This window comes from Staurois parvus, unplaced genomic scaffold (genome assembly GCF_062004578.1).
Source record: "Staurois parvus isolate SC_StPar_1 unplaced genomic scaffold, SC_StPar_1.0 ptg000475l, whole genome shotgun sequence".
NCBI classification, from domain to species: domain Eukaryota; kingdom Metazoa; phylum Chordata; class Amphibia; order Anura; family Ranidae; genus Staurois; species Staurois parvus.
The window spans coordinates 184,098-202,500 of record NW_028318271.1 but is presented as its reverse complement, the minus strand read 5'-3'; the positions used below and the strand labels follow the sequence as shown (position 1 = coordinate 202,500).

At 45.2% G+C, this 18,403-nt stretch overlaps 1 protein-coding gene across 2 annotated transcripts in view; it reads right to left on the bottom strand.

Annotated features, from left to right (window-relative positions):
- LMBRD2 (LMBR1 domain containing 2) overlaps positions 1-10,988 on the bottom strand; it is a 71,274-nt gene extending 60,286 nt beyond the window's left edge. Inside the window, exons 1-2 of one of the 2 annotated variants that reach the window (XM_089689425.1) lie at positions 10,852-10,988; positions 616-844 (exon numbers count right to left, since the gene is read on the bottom strand). In XM_089689425.1, the coding sequence (XP_089545551.1) occupies positions 616-789 (174 nt within the window). In that variant the 5' untranslated portion in view covers positions 790-844; positions 10,852-10,988. Of the gene's footprint in view, positions 1-615; positions 845-10,493; positions 10,606-10,851 lie in introns of those variants that run through there. The other variant, XM_089689426.1, reaches the window with a different exon arrangement.
- Positions 10,989-18,403: the final 7,415 nt, after the last annotated feature.

Sequence of the window (18,403 nt, the reverse complement as noted above, 5' to 3'; positions counted from 1 at the left end):
CAAGAGATCACATTCTTGCTGATATATCCACTATTACATATCAAAGAGAAATGGAGGAATACCGATTCACAATGGTGAGGTAGGAAGAGAATGGGTAGGCAGAGACTGGAACCCCGATGGAGAGGTCTCACTACCGAACTCTTCAGAATGATACAGACTTCAGTAGGTGATTTCATACAAGGATATTCAACCAAAACTAAAAATGTCACTTTTGGGAATTGTAGATCCTGAAATTTCAGGATACAGATGTGTGAACATACTCTACTGGCAAATGACCATCAGCACTGTCCATTAATAACTTTCTTTATTGCAGCTATTTAAAAATATTCCTGTTAAAAGCAGGAGAAAAAAAAAAAAAAAAATCACATCCAATTTATAATCCCAATAAAGGAGTGAACCTACTGAAACACTGCAATCTTGTTTTGTCCTTGTATATGTTTTTATACCAAAATAAACTAAAAATTCTGTTTAGAAGACGGTTTATGGATGATTGATCACATCTAAAATGCCACTTTCTACAAGGAAGTGTTGGTGGGATCCTAAGCTGTAGCTCATCCAGACCTTTATAATCACAAATTCTATGTGCATCTTACCCTTTGCTTACATTGCACTCACCGTACTGACATCCAGAGGTATGATAAAGACCATTATAAAGCACAGCCACCAGGCGAGTAGTGTGCCCACCAAGACGAGTTTGTGCTGCTTCTTGAAGTCTCCATATCGGTGGAGGAGGAAGAGGGCAAGAAAAAATACAAATACAATCTCTATCCCGAGGGCAGCTCCACTCATTGTTACCGATCTTCTTTATCCTCTGGGGATACCCAAATACTGTGCTGGATCAATGCTGCAAGACATCAAGGTTACAGAGAAACTTTTTATGTCAGCTAAAATTGCAAAGGCAAAAGAGACCAGTGACGCACCAATTGGGCAGCTAACTGGCCACACTAGAGTTTAACAGGACATCTCTGGAAGGAGCGTAAAACGTCTTCCAACCATGAAAGGTCTTTTTTATACAGAAAAGGTGAAGAAACAGGGGTCCTCATCCATATTTCATCTCACTTAGACCTACCCCCATGGGGTTACTGGTATTCCTACTGTGTGTGAAATGGGCAAATTCTGAACCCTCAATGCCCAGAGATGCAAAGAGCAACAAAGCAGAGAGGAAGGCCAAATGAAACCTTAGAGACACATGTAGGACTTGAATATATTTATGGAAACATAAAAGCACTTAAAAGCAGAGAGGTCAATATAAAGTCAATATAAAGTAAATCAGCCGACTACATACACAGCGTGCTAAACAAGACATACAAAGAATGTCTCCGAAAAACACAAATGTCCATAGCGCATATCTCAGCACAGAAAACCTCCCATTGAGTCGTAAGACAAAACATCTCACTTTACCCCAACTGACTAATCAGCAAATTAGGGCACATTGAGGTCTACTTCCTCCATCAATGCTCATCACATAGGACACAGCAAATGGAAACCTGAGTCCCTGTTCCCACCCGCTGATGTCTTGCATGATAAGAGGTATCCCATTATTGTCTGTAGTAGAGGTCTTCAAACTTTCTAAACAAAGGGCCAGTTTACTGTCCTTCAGACTTTAGGAGGGCCACAATGGCCATTGGGAGTAGAAAAGGTACTGATGTAAGTGAGAGGAATGGCGCCCCATCAGTAGTGTCATTGGGAGGACTTCTGTCCCACTATTGGTGTCATTGGGCCTCATTGTTGGTGTCATTGGGAGGAATTGTGCCCCTTTTTTGGTGTCAGTGGGAGGAAATATGCCCCCTTGTTGGTATCAGTGGATGAATTAGTGCCCCAAGGGCTAGATAAAAGCAAGCAAAGGGCCACATCCGGCCCTCAGGCTGCAGTTTGGAGACCATTGGTCTATAGGGCACTCTCACACCTATGCAACGCTCTTCTGTGTGCCTTGGGAAAGGTGTACATGTGAAATTTAATGGCTCCATAGGCTTCAATAGGAGTCCTTGAGAAATGCATGAGAGGAAAACAAAGCACGTTAAAAAGCACAAGAAAGTACAAGGGTGAACCTAGCCTGAAAAATAATGTGCAACAGTCCTAAACTATAAGTAAAAATGCAAGCCACCAATTGCTCTCATTAGTGCTCAATAAATCTGTATTATTTCAATTAAACCATAAAGGGTTGGTTCACCTTTACAGACAAAAAAAGTAAAAGGTGAACTAGCACCCTCCCAGCCCCCCTTGTCCTCGCTGTACGTCTGGATCCAGAGCGGTCAGGACTCCCACAGCTGATCCAGTGGTCCAGAAGTGTGGAATCCCCACTCTTTTCCTTCTTCTCTGCGCAGTGCTTCCATGATGGCACGCTGTGTCCAGGGCCGATCACTCACATGTGATCGCTGCATGAGCGATTACATGGAAGTGGATGCGATTAGCTGTGAGAACCGGCAGCCTCCCAATGCCTACTCGCAGCTAATCGCGGGAACGCCCGTTGGGGTTCTCGCATCTAATCGCAGGCAGTATATGCCTATATAGGTGTGACTGCACCCAAAATGAAAGGTGAACTAACACTTTAAACTCCATCATCTGAGGAAAAAAAGCTAAATCTGAAGTGCAAGTTCCACTCTGGTCCCGATCATGTGACCGGACCAGAGCGACTTCAGGAGAGGTAAGTATATACGGTAGATCTTTCCTCTACAGGGTAGATCAGATAGGCTTAGAATGGGGGTGGGAGTAGGTTTAGCGTTAGTTAGATTTTACTGAACTTCCACTTTGAATCATTATTATGGCAAAATGTCCCGGCATGTCTACTTGTGGATGACTTCTTAAAAAAGTACATCCCGCTTTAACTTCCAGAAAAGTGAATGTGTGGGGGTGCTGAGTCTATGCAATCAGACTATGTAGCAACAGTACTGAAAAATATGAGCAAAGTATGAAGTCATGTACATGGCCGTACCCAGGGGCGGACTGACCATTTGGAAACTTGGGCACTGCCCAAGGGCCCGGGGTCAGTAGGAGGCCCCATGAGATGCCCCTGGTACCTTTTTCATAGGCTTTTTTGAGTTTGGGCATTGACACAGGGGCCCCATGATCCTCTGTTGCCCGGGGGCCCCATGAGTTGTCAGTCCGCCCCTGGCCGTACCTCTGCAACCGTGTTTGCAGTCAATAGCGGTCTAGACATACAGACAGAATACAATTCACAAATATAAGATGTACAAAAACATTTTAAAAAAGCACAGGTCTGTTACATTGAATAGGGAAGTGAAAAAAGAAACTTGTAATTGTGAAATGTTAAACAAAATAGCTGAAGAAGCAAACCATTACTGCAAGGGCAAAGGAAGAGGAGCGAGTCCTCCCCTAAAGAGTATGCAAAGAAGAAAAAGAGGGAAATCTAGGGTGACCTATCGGTGAATATATAAATGAAACAGATCAAAAATACAGATTGATATATGTAAAAATACATCGCAAATTTTATTCAAACAAGTTATAATACAAAGATCATAATGTATGAGTTACACTTGTTAAAGGCGAAGAACTACACGTGTCGCGGTAACAACCGCTTCTTCAGACTTTTACGCTCAAGTGTGCCAAATCTCTAAAAACAATGTGACGACTCTTAGGATATAATCAGCTCCATCCGAACCAAGGGGAGGTATATGACAGAGACCAAAGATGGAAAACCATAGACACCTTTATAACAATTTCAGAGCGCTGATGTGTCAATAGTACATATTTTGTAGCATGACTAAAACTAGGGATGCACCGAAATTTCGGCCACCGAAACAGCTGTCACTTTCCCGAAGCTAAAAGAAACAAAAGTTTATTTTTCGTTTCTTTCCCCGAGCTAAAAGAAACAAAGTTTCCTTTAGCTCTGGGGAAAGTGACAGCTCATAGTCATAGAGCTATAGTGAAGAAAAAAAAAACCCGGCAATAGCATTTAAAAAAACGGCACGACATAAAGGGTTTTTTTTACTAAAGCTGGAGAGTGCAAAATCAGACTCACTACTGTACAGAAACCAATCAGCTTCTAACCTCAACTAGTTCAGTTAAGCTTTGGCAATAAAACCTGGAAGCTGATTGGTTTCTATGCAGAAATGAGCCTGATTTTGCACTCTCCAGCTTTAATAAATAAACCCCATAGTGACAGCCAGTGAGGGAGCCTCTCTGTATACACTGCTCCTCTCCTGCCCCCTCCTTGAACACATTGCCCCTCCACCCCCCACCCCCCCCTACAAAGATGACCTGTCACTCATATGCTATCACATAGGGGACTATTGGAGAACTTGAGGCAAAGACATCAGTTTGACATCAATTTAGAGTTAGGATGCTTCAGGTTGAGAAGGAGCCGGTAGGGGCAAGAAATCAGATAAGTGAATCAGCCTCTTCTGCAATCCCCTAGACAGGGCCGTGGATAAAGGGGTACCACCAGTCCTCCTGTATGGGGTCCGGGCCAGCAGGGGGGCCCAGAAAGCTGGGTGAATGGGATGTGAGCAGGGAGGGTGATCAGCACAGCATGGGGGAGGGAAATTACTGAAACCAATCCCTTGTATGGCTCTCTGCAGCAGCTGAAAGATGGCTTCTTCTTCTCTCCTTCCTGTTGGCTTTCAGCTGCTGCAGAGAGAGCCATACAGGGGATCAGTTCCAGTAATTGCCCCCCCCCCTCCACTGCACCCATCTCCCTCCCTGTGCACCATATGTTTCCCCCTGCTGCCCAAGACCCCCCTGTGTGCCCCCACCCCACAATGCTGCCAGCTTCCCTCCACTCCTTGCCTTCGGCAGCTGCAAGCACACAATAGGATTCTTTAGGATGGATAGTGGGGGAATATGTCACTGTATTTACCAGACCCTTCCTTTCGTGAACGAACACAATGAATGATTGGAACCAATCACTCACTGTGATCATTCATAACTGGAGCGAGCATAGTAAACTGTTATTATTTTGGGGGGGGGGCCTTGTCAGGTTGGCTGTATGGGACCCCGTGGTTTCTAACAGCAGCCCTGCCCCTAGATATAACAAGCAAGCAACCTTTAAAGTTAGGGATTGGAGTCCAAAAAAAGCTGTGGATTTTATTTTTTTTTTCATTCCTGGATTTGGGCTTTAAGCTTTTTCCACCCATGTAATGCATATGTACATCAGCAAAGGGGGTGAGCTTTGACCTTTAAACTCCACACATTTCCATGAGGTTTCTGGACTGAGATCGTGCTCACTGCACAGTGACTGAGCTGTCAGACCACTCTTGATCTCTAGTAAAGATTGGGAGCCGGAGCGACTGGCTCCTGATTATGTGACAGCCAATTACAGCTCCATATGATTGAGCAGTTCTCTTCGCCCCCCCCCCAGGCATAACAACCCAGTTAAAGGGATGCCAGGGCTGGATGGGAAGGGGTTAAAGAGATTACTAATTATCAAGCTGCTGTTGCTACTAATCAAGAATCTTCTGGCAATGTTATATATCATCCCATCCCTTGTCATCATCACTTTTACAGGACAGCCTGGCCTGCATGTAAGTGTGAAGAATAATATAAAAGCTCATGGAATAAAAAGAAAAAATGCAAACACTAAATAGTATTTTTTACATGTATTATAGAATCCTGGGATACAATACTTTTACAATGGTTCTCCTTTAAATATAGTTACATAGTTAGTCTGGCTGAAAAAAGACAAAAGCCCATCCAGTTCAACCATTAACAAAAAAAAAAAAAAGTTATAATCCTATACCCACAGTTGATCCAGAGGAAGGCAAAAAAACCAGCAAAGCATAATTCAATTTGCTCCTGCAGGGAAAAAATTCCTTCCTGATCCCCCAAGAGGCAATCAGATATTCCCTGGATCAAGTTTACCTATAAATGTTATATCCAGTTATATTTTGTGTATCTAGGAAAGAATCCAGGCCTTTTTTAAAGCAATCCACTGAGCTGGCCAGAACCAACTCTTGAGGGAGTCTATTCCACATTTTCACAGCTCTCACTGTGAAGAAACCTTTCCGTGTTTGGAGATTACATTTCTTTTCCTCCAGATGTAAAGAGTGCCCCCTTGTCCTCTGTGATGACCTCAGGGTGAATAACTCCACACCGAGTTCACTATATGAACCACTGATGTATTTATACATGGAGATCATATCCCCCCTTATGTATTATACATGGTGATCATATCCCCCCATATGTATTATACATGGAGATCATATCCCCCCTTATGTATTATACATGGTGATCATATCCCCCCTTATGTATTATACATGGAGATCATATCCCCCCTTATGTATTATACATGGAGATCATATCCCCCCCCCCTTATGTATTATACATGGAGATCATATCCCCCCCCCCTTATGTATTATACATGGAGATCATATCCCCCCATATGTATTATACATGGAGATCATATCCCCCCTTATGTATTATACATGGAGATCATATCCCCCCTTATGTATTATACATGGAGATCATATCCCCCTTATGTATTATACATGGAGATCATATCCCCCTTATGTATTATACATGGAGATCATATCCCCCCTTATGTATTATACATGGAGATCATATCCCCCCTTATGTATTATACATGGTGATCATATCCCCCCTTATGTATTATACATGGAGATCATATCCCCCTTATGTATTATACATGGAGATCATATCCCCCCTTATGTATTATACATGGAGATCATATCCCCCCTTATGTATTATACATGGTGATCATATCCCCCCTTATGTATTATACATGGTGATCATATCCCCCCTTATGTATTATACATGGAGATCATATCCCCCCTTATGTATTATACATGGAGATCATATCCCCCCCTTATGTAGTATACATGGTGATCATATCCCCCTTATGTATTATACATGGTGATCATATCCCCCCTTATGTATTATACATGGAGATCATATCCCCCCTTATGTATTATACATGGTGATCATATCCCCCCTTATGTATTATACATGATATCTCTCTCTCTGGAGTCTATACCTCTTTTAATACAAGAGAGGATTTTGCTCGCTTTAGAACCCGCAGCTTGGCATTGCATGCCATTATTAAGCTTGTGATCTACCAGAACCCCCAGATCCTTCTAGATGAATCAGGCGTGTAGACGCATTTATTACATGTAAAAGTAGGGAGATAAGCCGGAATAATTGAATTCAATGAATTGCTGCGTCTAACAGCACTTCATGGATGAATACACGTCTTCCAATTATAGTTTGGTAATAACATACCAGTAGATGTCACAAGACGGAATGGTTGGCAATAATTACACAAGATAAATACAAACTAGAAGAAGTAATAAAGATACACAAAGTTCTTATCAGAGGTTCAAGAAGGCTAATCAGGTGTCCTCACCACCAATAAATAATTTTTCAATGAGCGCACAGCCAATGAAAGTAAAGTCCAAATAAAAGGCATCATAGACTAGCACAGGTATAAAATACTTTGGGGCTACAAAACAGGAAAAAGAAAGGGGCGCATCAGCCTTGTGCATTACCTCAATGCAAACTTTATTTATAAAACGTGGCAGACATATACTCACAAACACCAAGACACAGGCATATCATATCCATACATGAGTCCATGGTCTGGAATATTGCATGCGTTCCACATGCAAGAGGATGCTCGAAAATGGGTGACGGGTTTGAGGGGGGATCCCCTTGACCTCAGAGCCTCTGAAGAAGGAGGTACCCCCCTCAAAACACTTCATCCATTTCAAGGATGCTCGAAAATGGCTGACGCGTTTTAAGGGGGTGGTACTCTCTTCCTCAAAAAACTCTGAGGAAGAGGGGATCCCCCTCAAACAAGTCAACCATTTTTGAGCATCCTTGAAATGGATGACGTGTTTCGAGGGGGAGTACCCTCTTCTTCAGAGGCTCTGAGGAAAAGGGGATCCCCCCTCAAACCCATCAGCCATTTTTGAGCATCCTCTTGCATGTGGAAATCGCGCAATATTTTAGACCATGGACTCATGTCGGATATAATATGCCTGTGTCTTGGCGTTTGTGAGTATATATTTGCCACGTTTTATAAATAAAGTTTGTATTGAGGTAATGCGCAAGGCTGGTGCGCCCCTTTTTCTTGTTTTACAGTGCCATCTTGGGCTACCCCAGCCCGCAGGGGCTGCACAGAGCTGCACTACTGAACTGAATGCAAAGAGGCATGAAGATTCGTCCGCATATGCGAAGTTCAGTCTGTTGTGCGCAGGAAGTTTTTTTCTTCTTTTTGATACAATACTTTGGGGTTGATTTACTAAACGTGGAGAGTGCAAAATCTGGTGCAGCTGGGCATTGCGGCCAATCAGATTCTAACTTCACCTTGTTCAATTAAGCTTTTACAATACAATCTGGACGCTGATTGGTTTCTAGGCTGAGCTGCACCAGATTTTGAACTCTCCAGTTTTAGTAAAGCAATCCCTTTGTCTGGCTACCTACAATGAAATGTAAAGCTGTACTGTATGTATGACAGAATACCTTTTGCAGCAGAAATGTCAGTTTAGGACCAACCAGCCTGCTGTGTTCTAAGCCTTACTCTGTTCAGAGACCACCATTAGCCCCTCTGTCATACAGCAAAGCCTTGTCTGGCAGGGCAGAAGACCTGATGTTTCCCTGCTGAAGGTGAGTAATGGTCTTGTCCCTCCCCCAGTGACTGGATGGTGAAAGGAGAAGCAGTACACTGATGAGCTCATCTCTCAGCTCTGAAAAAAAAATATTTAATGATGAACAGACTGGCAGGTGTCACCAGTTGCTAGGATGCAGGAAGCCAGGTCACACATTGTCATGCATTTCCAAAGTGTCAGTGGACAGACACCAGCATGTTAATAACCAATGATACCATGCAGCCAGGTATCATTGGTTGCTAGGATAAAGGCTGACAGGTGTCATTGGTTGCTAGGATGCAGGTTGGCATTCTAGCAATGCTGTGCAGTCCATACACCTACATCCCAGCAACCAATGACACCTGGCAGTCTGCATCCTAGCAATCAATGAAGCTGCACAGCCTGTATCCTAGCAACCAGTGACGCTGCGCAGCCGGTATCCTAACAACCAGTGACGCTGCGCAGCCGGTATCCTAACAACCAGTGACGCTGCGCAGCCGGTATCCTAACAACCAGTGACGCTGCGCAGCCGGTATCCCAACAACCAGTGACGCTGCGCAGCCGGTAGCCCAACAACCAGTGACGCTGCGCAGCCGGTATCCCAACAACCAGTGACGCTGCGCAGCCGGTATCCCAACAACCAGTGACGCTGCGCAGCCGGTATCCCAACAACCAGTGACGCTGCGCAGCCGGTATCCCAACAACCAGTGACGCTGCGCAGCCGGTATCCCAACAACCAGTGACGCTGCGCAGCCGGTATCCCAACAACCAGTGACGCTGCGCAGCCGGTATCCCAACAACCAGTGACGCTGCGCAGCCGGTATCCCAACAACCAGTGACGCTGCGCAGCCGGTATCCCAACAACCAGTGACGCTGCGCAGCCGGTATCCCAACAACCAGTGAGGCTGCGCAGCCGGTATCCCAACAACCAGTGACGCTGCGCAGCCGGTATCCCAACAACCAGTGACGCTGCGCAGCCGGTATCCCAACAACCAGTGACGCTGCGCAGCCGGTATCCCAACAACCAGTGACGCTGCGCAGCCGGTATCCCAACAACCAGTGACGCTGCGCAGCCGGTATCCCAACAACCAGTGACGCTGCGCAGCCGGTATCCCAACAACCAGTGACGCTGCGCAGCCGGTATCCCAACAACCAGTGACGCTGCGCAGCCGGTATCCCAACAACCAGTGACGCTGCGCAGCCGGTATCCCAACAACCAGTGACGCTGCGCAGCCGGTATCCCAACAACCAGTGACGCTGCGCAGCCGGTATCCCAACAACCAGTGACGCTGCGCAGCCGGTATCCCAACAACCAGTGACGCTGCGCAGCCGGTATCCTTGCAACCAGTGATGCTGCACAGCTGGTATTTTAGCAGCCAATGATGCTGAGCAGCCTGTATCCTAGCAACCAGTGATGCTGAGCAGCCTGTACCCTAGTAACCAGTAATGCTGCATAGTCGTTATCCTAGCAACCAGTAACGCTGTACAGCTGGTATCCTAGCAACCAATGATGCTGAGCAGCCTGTATCCTAGCAACTAATGATGCCTACCAGCCTTCATTCTAACAACCAAAGACATTGTGCAGCCTGGCTGCCTGTATCCTAGCAACCAATGACACCGTGTAGCCTGCTTCCTAGCAACCAATGACACTCTGAAGCTTGCATCCTAGCAGTCAATGACACTGTGCCACCTGGCAGCCTGCATCCTAGCAACCAATAACATTTGCCATCCTGCACCCTAGCGATCAATGGCACCTGCCAGCCTGCATCCTAGCAACCAATGACAACTGCCAGCCTGCATCCTAACAACCAATGTTACTGTGCAGCCTGTATCTTAGAATACATTTTGGGAACCCCTGCTGTATAGGGATAGCACCAACTATATGACGGCTACAGGGGGCACACAGAGGACCGACACATTCCAGGACCTGACCTCTTCAGCTGGTAAACAGGAGCACATGGTGAAGTGTACCCAGATCTGTCACCTTCCTCCTATCCGGACATCAGCAGAGGAGATCTTTCATCAGTTCTGGGTGAGGTGACCTGTAATGAGAATGGTAGGAGGGAGTGGAGAGCACCCTGTGGGGGGCAGCACTGCTGTACATGTGACACCCAGAGCCCCCTCCCCCAACATGCCCAGATCAATAGAGGGATCTGACATACAATCACATCTGTCCGTGTACAAAAACATCTGCCTGTCCTGCCAGCCTGAAATATGTAGGTGACAGCCCTATGTACAATGAGTCACCATCAGGGGGAGAGATGGCAGAGGATGGAGGAGCCGCCCTCACCTTGCCTGGGCCGCCCGTCCTCACTCAGCTCCCCGGACTGTCATCCCCGGCTCACTCCTCACTCTCCGGCCCGCAGATCTCAGCTGACAAGCCAAGAAAAAAAATCCAAATCTCTTACATCACTTCCGCAGTTCTTCCACCCGACGCCATCCCCAATCAGAAGATTCAATTTGTGAGGTGTAAACAGCTGCTGCTGTGTTGTCTCCGGCGCCGGAGCCATTTTGTGTGAGCCTATCCCATAGAAAACTATGTACTTAGGACTCCAGAACAATGGCCGCTTGCTGAAAGTTTTCTTTGCTGACGTTCAAATAGAAAGGACTGGGGGACCTAGATCAAGGATTATTATTATTATTATTATTATTATTATTATTAATAATAATAATAATAATAATATTTTAATAGAGCTTATTGGAAAGAGACATTTAAATGTATCCGGATAGTGTGGGGAATGGTCAGATCATCTGTCAAGTTTTTATTTTGTCTGTATTCCCAATGAGGAGAAAGCCAACATTTTCACATTTGCCCCGAAACAAGAGGTTAGAGAACATTTTCCAATGGGGACGTCAGTTCTCAGGACAATCTTGAGAGATTTCATCTAACTTCTTGTTGTGTGTCAGAGACAGGAAATGAAAGAAAATGCATGTAAACAGACATCAACAATACACTGATATGGGTTTTAAAGTGGTATTAAACCCCAAAACAAAAATGTATAATGTTTCAGCTTACCAATTCTTAGACGTGATGGCTGCATTCATTTTCATGTTTAAGCTTTCTTTCCTTTATTTTCACCAGATGATTTGGCCAGTAGCACACTTCCTGTTAGAGGGTGTCTCCACTCTGGATGGAGGAGCAGTGGAGACACCTGCAGTGAGAAGCATTGTCAGTCTCGAGAGAGGTCAGTGCTAGGCTAGTAGATTTAGATGGACTTGACTAACAAATTGAATCTGAACTCCAGCTAACATTTTAAACGGTTAGGTCCCGGTCACAGCGATCCAACTTTGAAATCGTGCCACTTCCAGTAAAGTGGCACAATTTCAAAGTCAGATGTCTTACCGACTTGAGGTGTAACTTGCAAGACATCTGCCCAGATATCTATGCAGGTCACACCTGAAGTAGTGCATGCACTACTTTAGAAATCGGTGAGGCTCTAACCAAGTCGTAATTGCACCAATATGACCGCTTTAATTGCGGGCAATAGAGTGTGACTTGCCATGTGATTTTCAACTCGCATGGCATCGCAAATCGCATGGAAAGTCACAACCAATGTGACCGGGGTGGTAAAGTTGTTGTAAACCCTTCCACATACCCAGTGAAGTGACTGGCCTCAGGTGATACACAGAGATGAAACAAATCATCCTACATAAGTTGTTGTACCTTTTTATCTGCAACCCCCTCTTTTCTACAGCAATTCAAAGTACTGAATTTACAAAGCTTGGCTGAGAGTTCAGAAAAAAGGGGGTGGACTGCTGAAATTACACTCTACAGAGCTCAGTGAGGAGAGCTCAGAGAGCTGATTGGAGGAAAGAGACACATCCCCTCCACACAGCACATTGGAACAGAGCTGAGGCTGCCAATCTGCTGGAGGTCCCTCCCCTGTCACCAGGAAAACTTGTCAGAAGTTAGTGATACTGATAGCAGAGGAATGAAGCAGCAGGCAGAAATGACACTTAGTGCTCTTAATTCAGACAAGCACACACTATAGAGAGATATGCCTTGTTCATATTTCATGTCTGAGGTTTACAACCACTTTAAAGGGTAAGTTCACCTTTGGGAACATGTTCCACATTAAACGCGTTTATTGGGTGGCACATGTAACAATGTAACATATTCCCAATGCTGCAGCCACCACCCGCTGACCCCCCCCCCCCCCGACAGAAGTATGGGGAGCAGTTCCCCGTACTAGCTGTCAGGTTTAAAAACAGCTCCGTCCACATGGCCACGACACTCATTCACAGTGTTCTGTGAACGAGTGAACTACAAGTCCCGACAACCTTAGTGGCTGGGCGCTGTGGTAGTTGATTGATTCTTCCTGTCAGAATATCTACATCCTGTACCTGCAAACAGATATACTGACAGATCTGCAGGAGACCTGCATGGCACTAGCGATCTGCTGGTTGCTGGTGCAATGCTTTACAGGCTCCTGCAACCAAAAATAATAAATTAACATTTTGTTAACTGCAAAAAATGTGCATTTGTTATTATTGGTCATAAGATGACCTTATCCTTTAAGGCAGGGGTCTCCAAACTTTCTAGACAAAGGGCCAGTTTACTGTCCTTCAGACTTTGAAAGTAGAAAATGTCCTGATGTCAGTGGAGCAAAAACAATGGTGTCAGTGGGATCTTGTGGGATCAGTGGGATCAAAATCTTTGGTGTCAGTGGGAGGAATTGTGCCACATCGTTGGTGTCAGTGAGAGGAACTGTGCCCCATCAGCTGTGTCAATGGGCCCCATTGTTGGTGTCACTGGGAGAAATTGTGACCCATCGTTGGTGTCATATGGAGGAACAGCGTCCCATCATTTGTGTCAGTAGGGTGAATTATGCCCCATCATTGTTGTCAGTGGGCGCCATCGTTGTTGTCATTGGGATGAATTGTGCCCTCTCATTGGTGTCATTGGGGGGAATTATGCCCCATTGTTGGTATCAGTGGATGAAATAGTGCCCCAAGGGCCAGATAAAAGCAAGCAAAGGGCCGCAGTTTGGAGACTACAGCTTTAAGGCAACAGCTTTTGTTTTTCCTTTTAGGAGAAAGGTTTCACATAAATTAATCACTGAAAACACCTCTGTCAGTGATAAATGATTTATCCCAACCCTTTAAGGCTACAGTCATACTTGAGCGATTTGTAGCTTGAAAAATGCCCAAACTTAAAAAATCAATTGTTCTCTATGGTGTCTGTTCACACAATCAGGTGTGAACAGGCACCATAGAGAACAATTGATTTTTTAAGTTTGAGCATTTTTGGAGTTTCAAGCCACAAATCGCTCAAGTGTGAATGCAGCCTAAGTGTTACTTTTAATAACTTGGTCTGTTAAGGGGCATTGAAAAATAACTTCTTGGCCAGATTACCAGATGAAAATAAAATAAAAATGCCTAAAACAAACTAATGCAGCCACCACATCTAAGAACTGATGTGCTGCAATTTAATACATTTTCGTTTTGGGGTTTAATACTGGGTTTTCTACCAAATCCAAAACTGAAAAAATTAAATTTGGCTATACACTCACTTTGATAAAAACCTGACATGGGCTCTGACCCTCTGCTGCTTTGTTTAAAATTAAATAAACATTTTGACTGGGGTTACAGAATCCAAGTAGGCAAACCTGTGCAATCCAAAGGTTTCTAAAAGAAAAAACAGTTACCCAAGATGGAAACTAGAAGCCAGGAATAAAGTGTCAGTAATCCTGAGCATTTTTTAGTGGTCATTAATTACTCTTGATGTGTGCACTACCTAACATTTTTGTGCATGAATATTATTTGGTAAATACCTGTGTGCTCCTAGTACGTTCCCTGTCCTTCCCTTTTCAGAGTGCCGACACTATTTCATCTGATCTTCCATCTTATGCGTTGCTATTCTCGGTGTGTATACCACAGTTTTTCCCCGGGTGCTGTTTACATCCTGTGTTCTATTCTACAAGGTCCCATGGTGGGCGCCATGGTTCATTCCTTCCTATCTTTAGCATCTGTCACTTCTGGAAGAGTTGGGTACCTGGTCCCCTGTTGGGCCCCATAGTTCCTTCCTATCTTTAGCGTCTGACACTTCTGGAAGAGTTTGGTACCTGGTCCCCTGTTGGGTGCCTTAGTTCCTTCCTATCTTTAACATCTGACACTTTTGGAAGAGTTGGAAACCTGGTACCCCATTGGGCGCTATAGTTCCTTCATATCTTTAGCATCAACACTTCTGGAAGAATTGGGTACCTGGTCCCCTTTTGGGTGCCATAGTTCCTTCCTATCTTTAGCATCTTACACTTTAGGAAGAGTTGGGTACCTGGTCCTCTGTTGGGCGCTATAGTTCCTTCCTATCTTTAGCATCTTACACTTCAGGAAGAGTTGGGTACCTCGTCCCCTGTTGGGCGCCATAGTTCCTTCCTATCTTTAACATCTGACGCTTTTGGAAGAGCTGGAAACCTGGTACCCCATTGGGCGCCATAGTTCCTTCATATCTTTAGCATCGACACTTCAGGAAGAGTTGGGTACCTGGTCCCCTGTTGGGCGCCATAGTTCCTTCCTATCTTTAACATCTGACGCTTTTGGAAGAGCTGGAAACCTGGTACCCCATTGGGCGCCATAGTTCCTTCATATCTTTAGCATCGACACTTCAGGAAGAGTTGGGTACCTGGTCCCCTGTTGGGCGCCATAGTTCCTTCCTATCTTTAGCATCTGACACTTCTGGAAGAATTGGGTACCTGGTCCCCTTTTGGGTGCCATAGTTCCTTCCTATCTTTAGCATTTGGCACTTCTGGAAGCGTCAGGCATCCAGTCTCCAATTGGGCACCAGTGGTATATTCCTTCCTATCTTTAGCATTTGACACTTATGGAAGTGTCAGGTACATGGTCCCCTGCTAGGTGCTAAGGCTTGTTCCTTTCTATCTTTAGCATCTGACACTTCTGGAAGTATCAGATTGTTGGTCCCCTGTTGGTTGTCATGGTTCTTTTCCTCCTATTTGTATCATCTGACACTTCTGGTAGAGTTGGGTACCTTGTCCCCTATTGGGCACCATAGTTCCTTCCTATCTTTAGCTTCTGACACTTCTGGAAGAATTGGGTACCTTCTCTCCTGTTGAGCGCCATAGTTCCTTTCTATCTTTTTAATCTGGCACTTCTGGAAGTGTCAGGTATCCAGTCTCCAGTTGTGCACCATGCTTCATTCCTTCCTATATTTAGCATTTGACACTTATGGAAGTATCAGGTACTTGATCCCCTGCTGGGTGCTAAGTCTTGTTCCTTTCTATCTTTAGCATCTGACACTTCTGGGAGTGTCAGATGGTTGGTCCCTTGCTGGTTGCCATGGTTCATTCCTTCCTATCTTTAACATCTATAACTTATGGAAGTGTCAGGTACCTGGTCTCCTGTTGGGTCCTGTGGCTCCTTTCTTCCTATCTTTAGCATGCAACACTTGAGTGTAAGGTACTTGGCCTCCTGTTGGGCACCATGCACTTCTACACTACTCTGTCAGAATCTACATCTGTGTACTCCTGTGCTGACGTAGGGGTTGGAGGAAGGAACCACAGCACCAGAAGTATAATTAGAACCTTCAGGGCCCAGGTGCAGGAAACCATAAAGAGCCTTCCTGACCCCTGGCCAGGGCTCCCCATGTTGGCAGAACGCCAGGGCCCGGTTACAAGTGCGACCTTTATGACCTTGGTAGTTCCTCCACTGGTGTCAGTAGTTTTTTACTTTTGTTATTTCATTTTTAATTATTTTTTTACCACTTTATTTCATTTATTTTTTCTCTTCCAATTTAATTTTTATTTTTACAGTGTTTTAGCAGACCCGTGGGCGGGCTTTGATACAAGATCACCTTTGAGACAGAGACAGGAGATTAAGGACACAGCCCTCAATCTCTATCTCGGCAGCCTCAGCTGTACAGAATGAATAGATAGGAATTGCTCTGTACAGAACTTCCCATACATTCATACACCGAAGCGTAGTAAACACAGTTTACTATGCCTCTGTTATGAATGAACAAAGCCAGTGATTGGTATGGATCACTGACTCTGTTCATTATGACAATGAAGGGGCCAGTAAATTACACATTTGATGTCTCCTTCCCCGCTCTCCATCCTGACACATCCCCTGTAGCAGCCGATGGGAGAGGGGGGAACCCCGCAGTGCTGCGGGGGATGATGGGGGCCAGTGGAGTACACAGGAGCCTGATTACAGCAGGAGGTGGATAGGAGGGGCTGGGGGGGCTGCATATAGAGGAATCGATCCTCTACATTTTCCTCCTGCAGCCACTGAAAGGATCTGGTTCCTCTATATGCTGCCCCCGCTACCCCTCCTTTCCAGGTGTACAGGGAGCCCCATAAGCCCCCTGGAGCATGGGACCGGGTCGCAATTGCAACCCCTGTATGTACGCTCCTGCACAGCACACAGAGGGGGACCACCAGGCATCCAACATTCCTAGACGTGTCAAATGCTGAAGGGATATCTGTTGGTAAAGCTTTTTTTTATATACAGTAATTTTGGGATAGAACACAGAAGGGTTGGAATCTCATTTCTGTCTGTGACCCCTGCTGGGGAGATTCTACGCCTAATTGTATGGCGACCACTGTCACCAGCACAGAAAAGGATCAAAACTCAAAATTTTATGTTTTCATTGCAGCAGAAGGTAAGGGGAAATCTTTCAAAGGGGACACCTGGTGAGTGTTAGAAGTACTAGCAGATTTAAATACACTAACAAACTGAAGCTGAATTCAAGCTAATACTTTACAGACAGTTACAGCAAAGAGTTTTTTTTCCTTTTGGGATAAAGGTTTTATATAACTAAATGAAAGCTGATCATTGTAAGCACCCCTATCAGTGGTAAATGGCCTGTCTCATCCTTCTGATTACATTTTCCTGGAAACTGTATATGCTGTCATAATGTTTGATACTGTACCTTGCGACATGGCAAATAAATTGGTAACTTCGGTCACAGAGGCACTAGCTAAGCGAGCAACAACAGTTTGCCCTCTTTTAAGCTCAGAAAGCTCTGACATGGCTCTGTATTACTAGCAGCGCACACAGTGAATGACCAAAGTGAGGCTTCCTGACTGTTAGCTAGGTGTCTCATCACACAGCGGAAGCAAAAGAATGTTACATCACTTCTGCTTTCAAGGTGAAACATGTCATCACTTTCCATAATGTTTACATATCTTTGTCTAACATGTGTGTCTGAATTCAAAGACACCACGAAAATCAAAGTGAAAAAAATGATGCAGCAGGCTAGTCCATTTTGCAGAAATTTCATTGCAGCAACTCAAAATGGTCCTCAGTAGTTTGTATGGCCCCCACATCCTTGTATGCATGCCTGACAATGTTGGGGTCCTGGAGTATTTCTTCCCAGATCTGGACCAGGGTATCACTGAGCTCCTGGACAGTCTGAGGTGCAACCTGGCGGTGTTGGATGGACCGAAACATGATATCCCAGAGGTGTTCTATTGGATTTAGGTCAGGTGAGCGTGGGGGCCATTCAGTAGTATCAATTCCTTCATCCTCCAGGAACTGCCTGCATACTCTCACCACATGAGGCCGGGCATTGTCATGCACCAGGAGGAACCCAGGACCCACTGCACCAGCATAGGGTCTGACAATGGGTCCAAGGATTTCATCCCGGTACCTAATGGCAGTCAGGGTGCCACTATCTAGCCTGTAGAGGTCTGTGCATCCCTCCATGGATATGCCTCCCCAGACCATCACTGACCCACCACCAAAACTGTCATGTTGAACCATGTTACAGGCAGCATAACATTCTCCATGGTTTCTCCAGACTCTGTCACATCTATCACATGTGTTCAGGGTGAATCTGCTCTCATCTGTGAAAAGCACAGGGCGCCAGTGGCGGACCTGCCAAT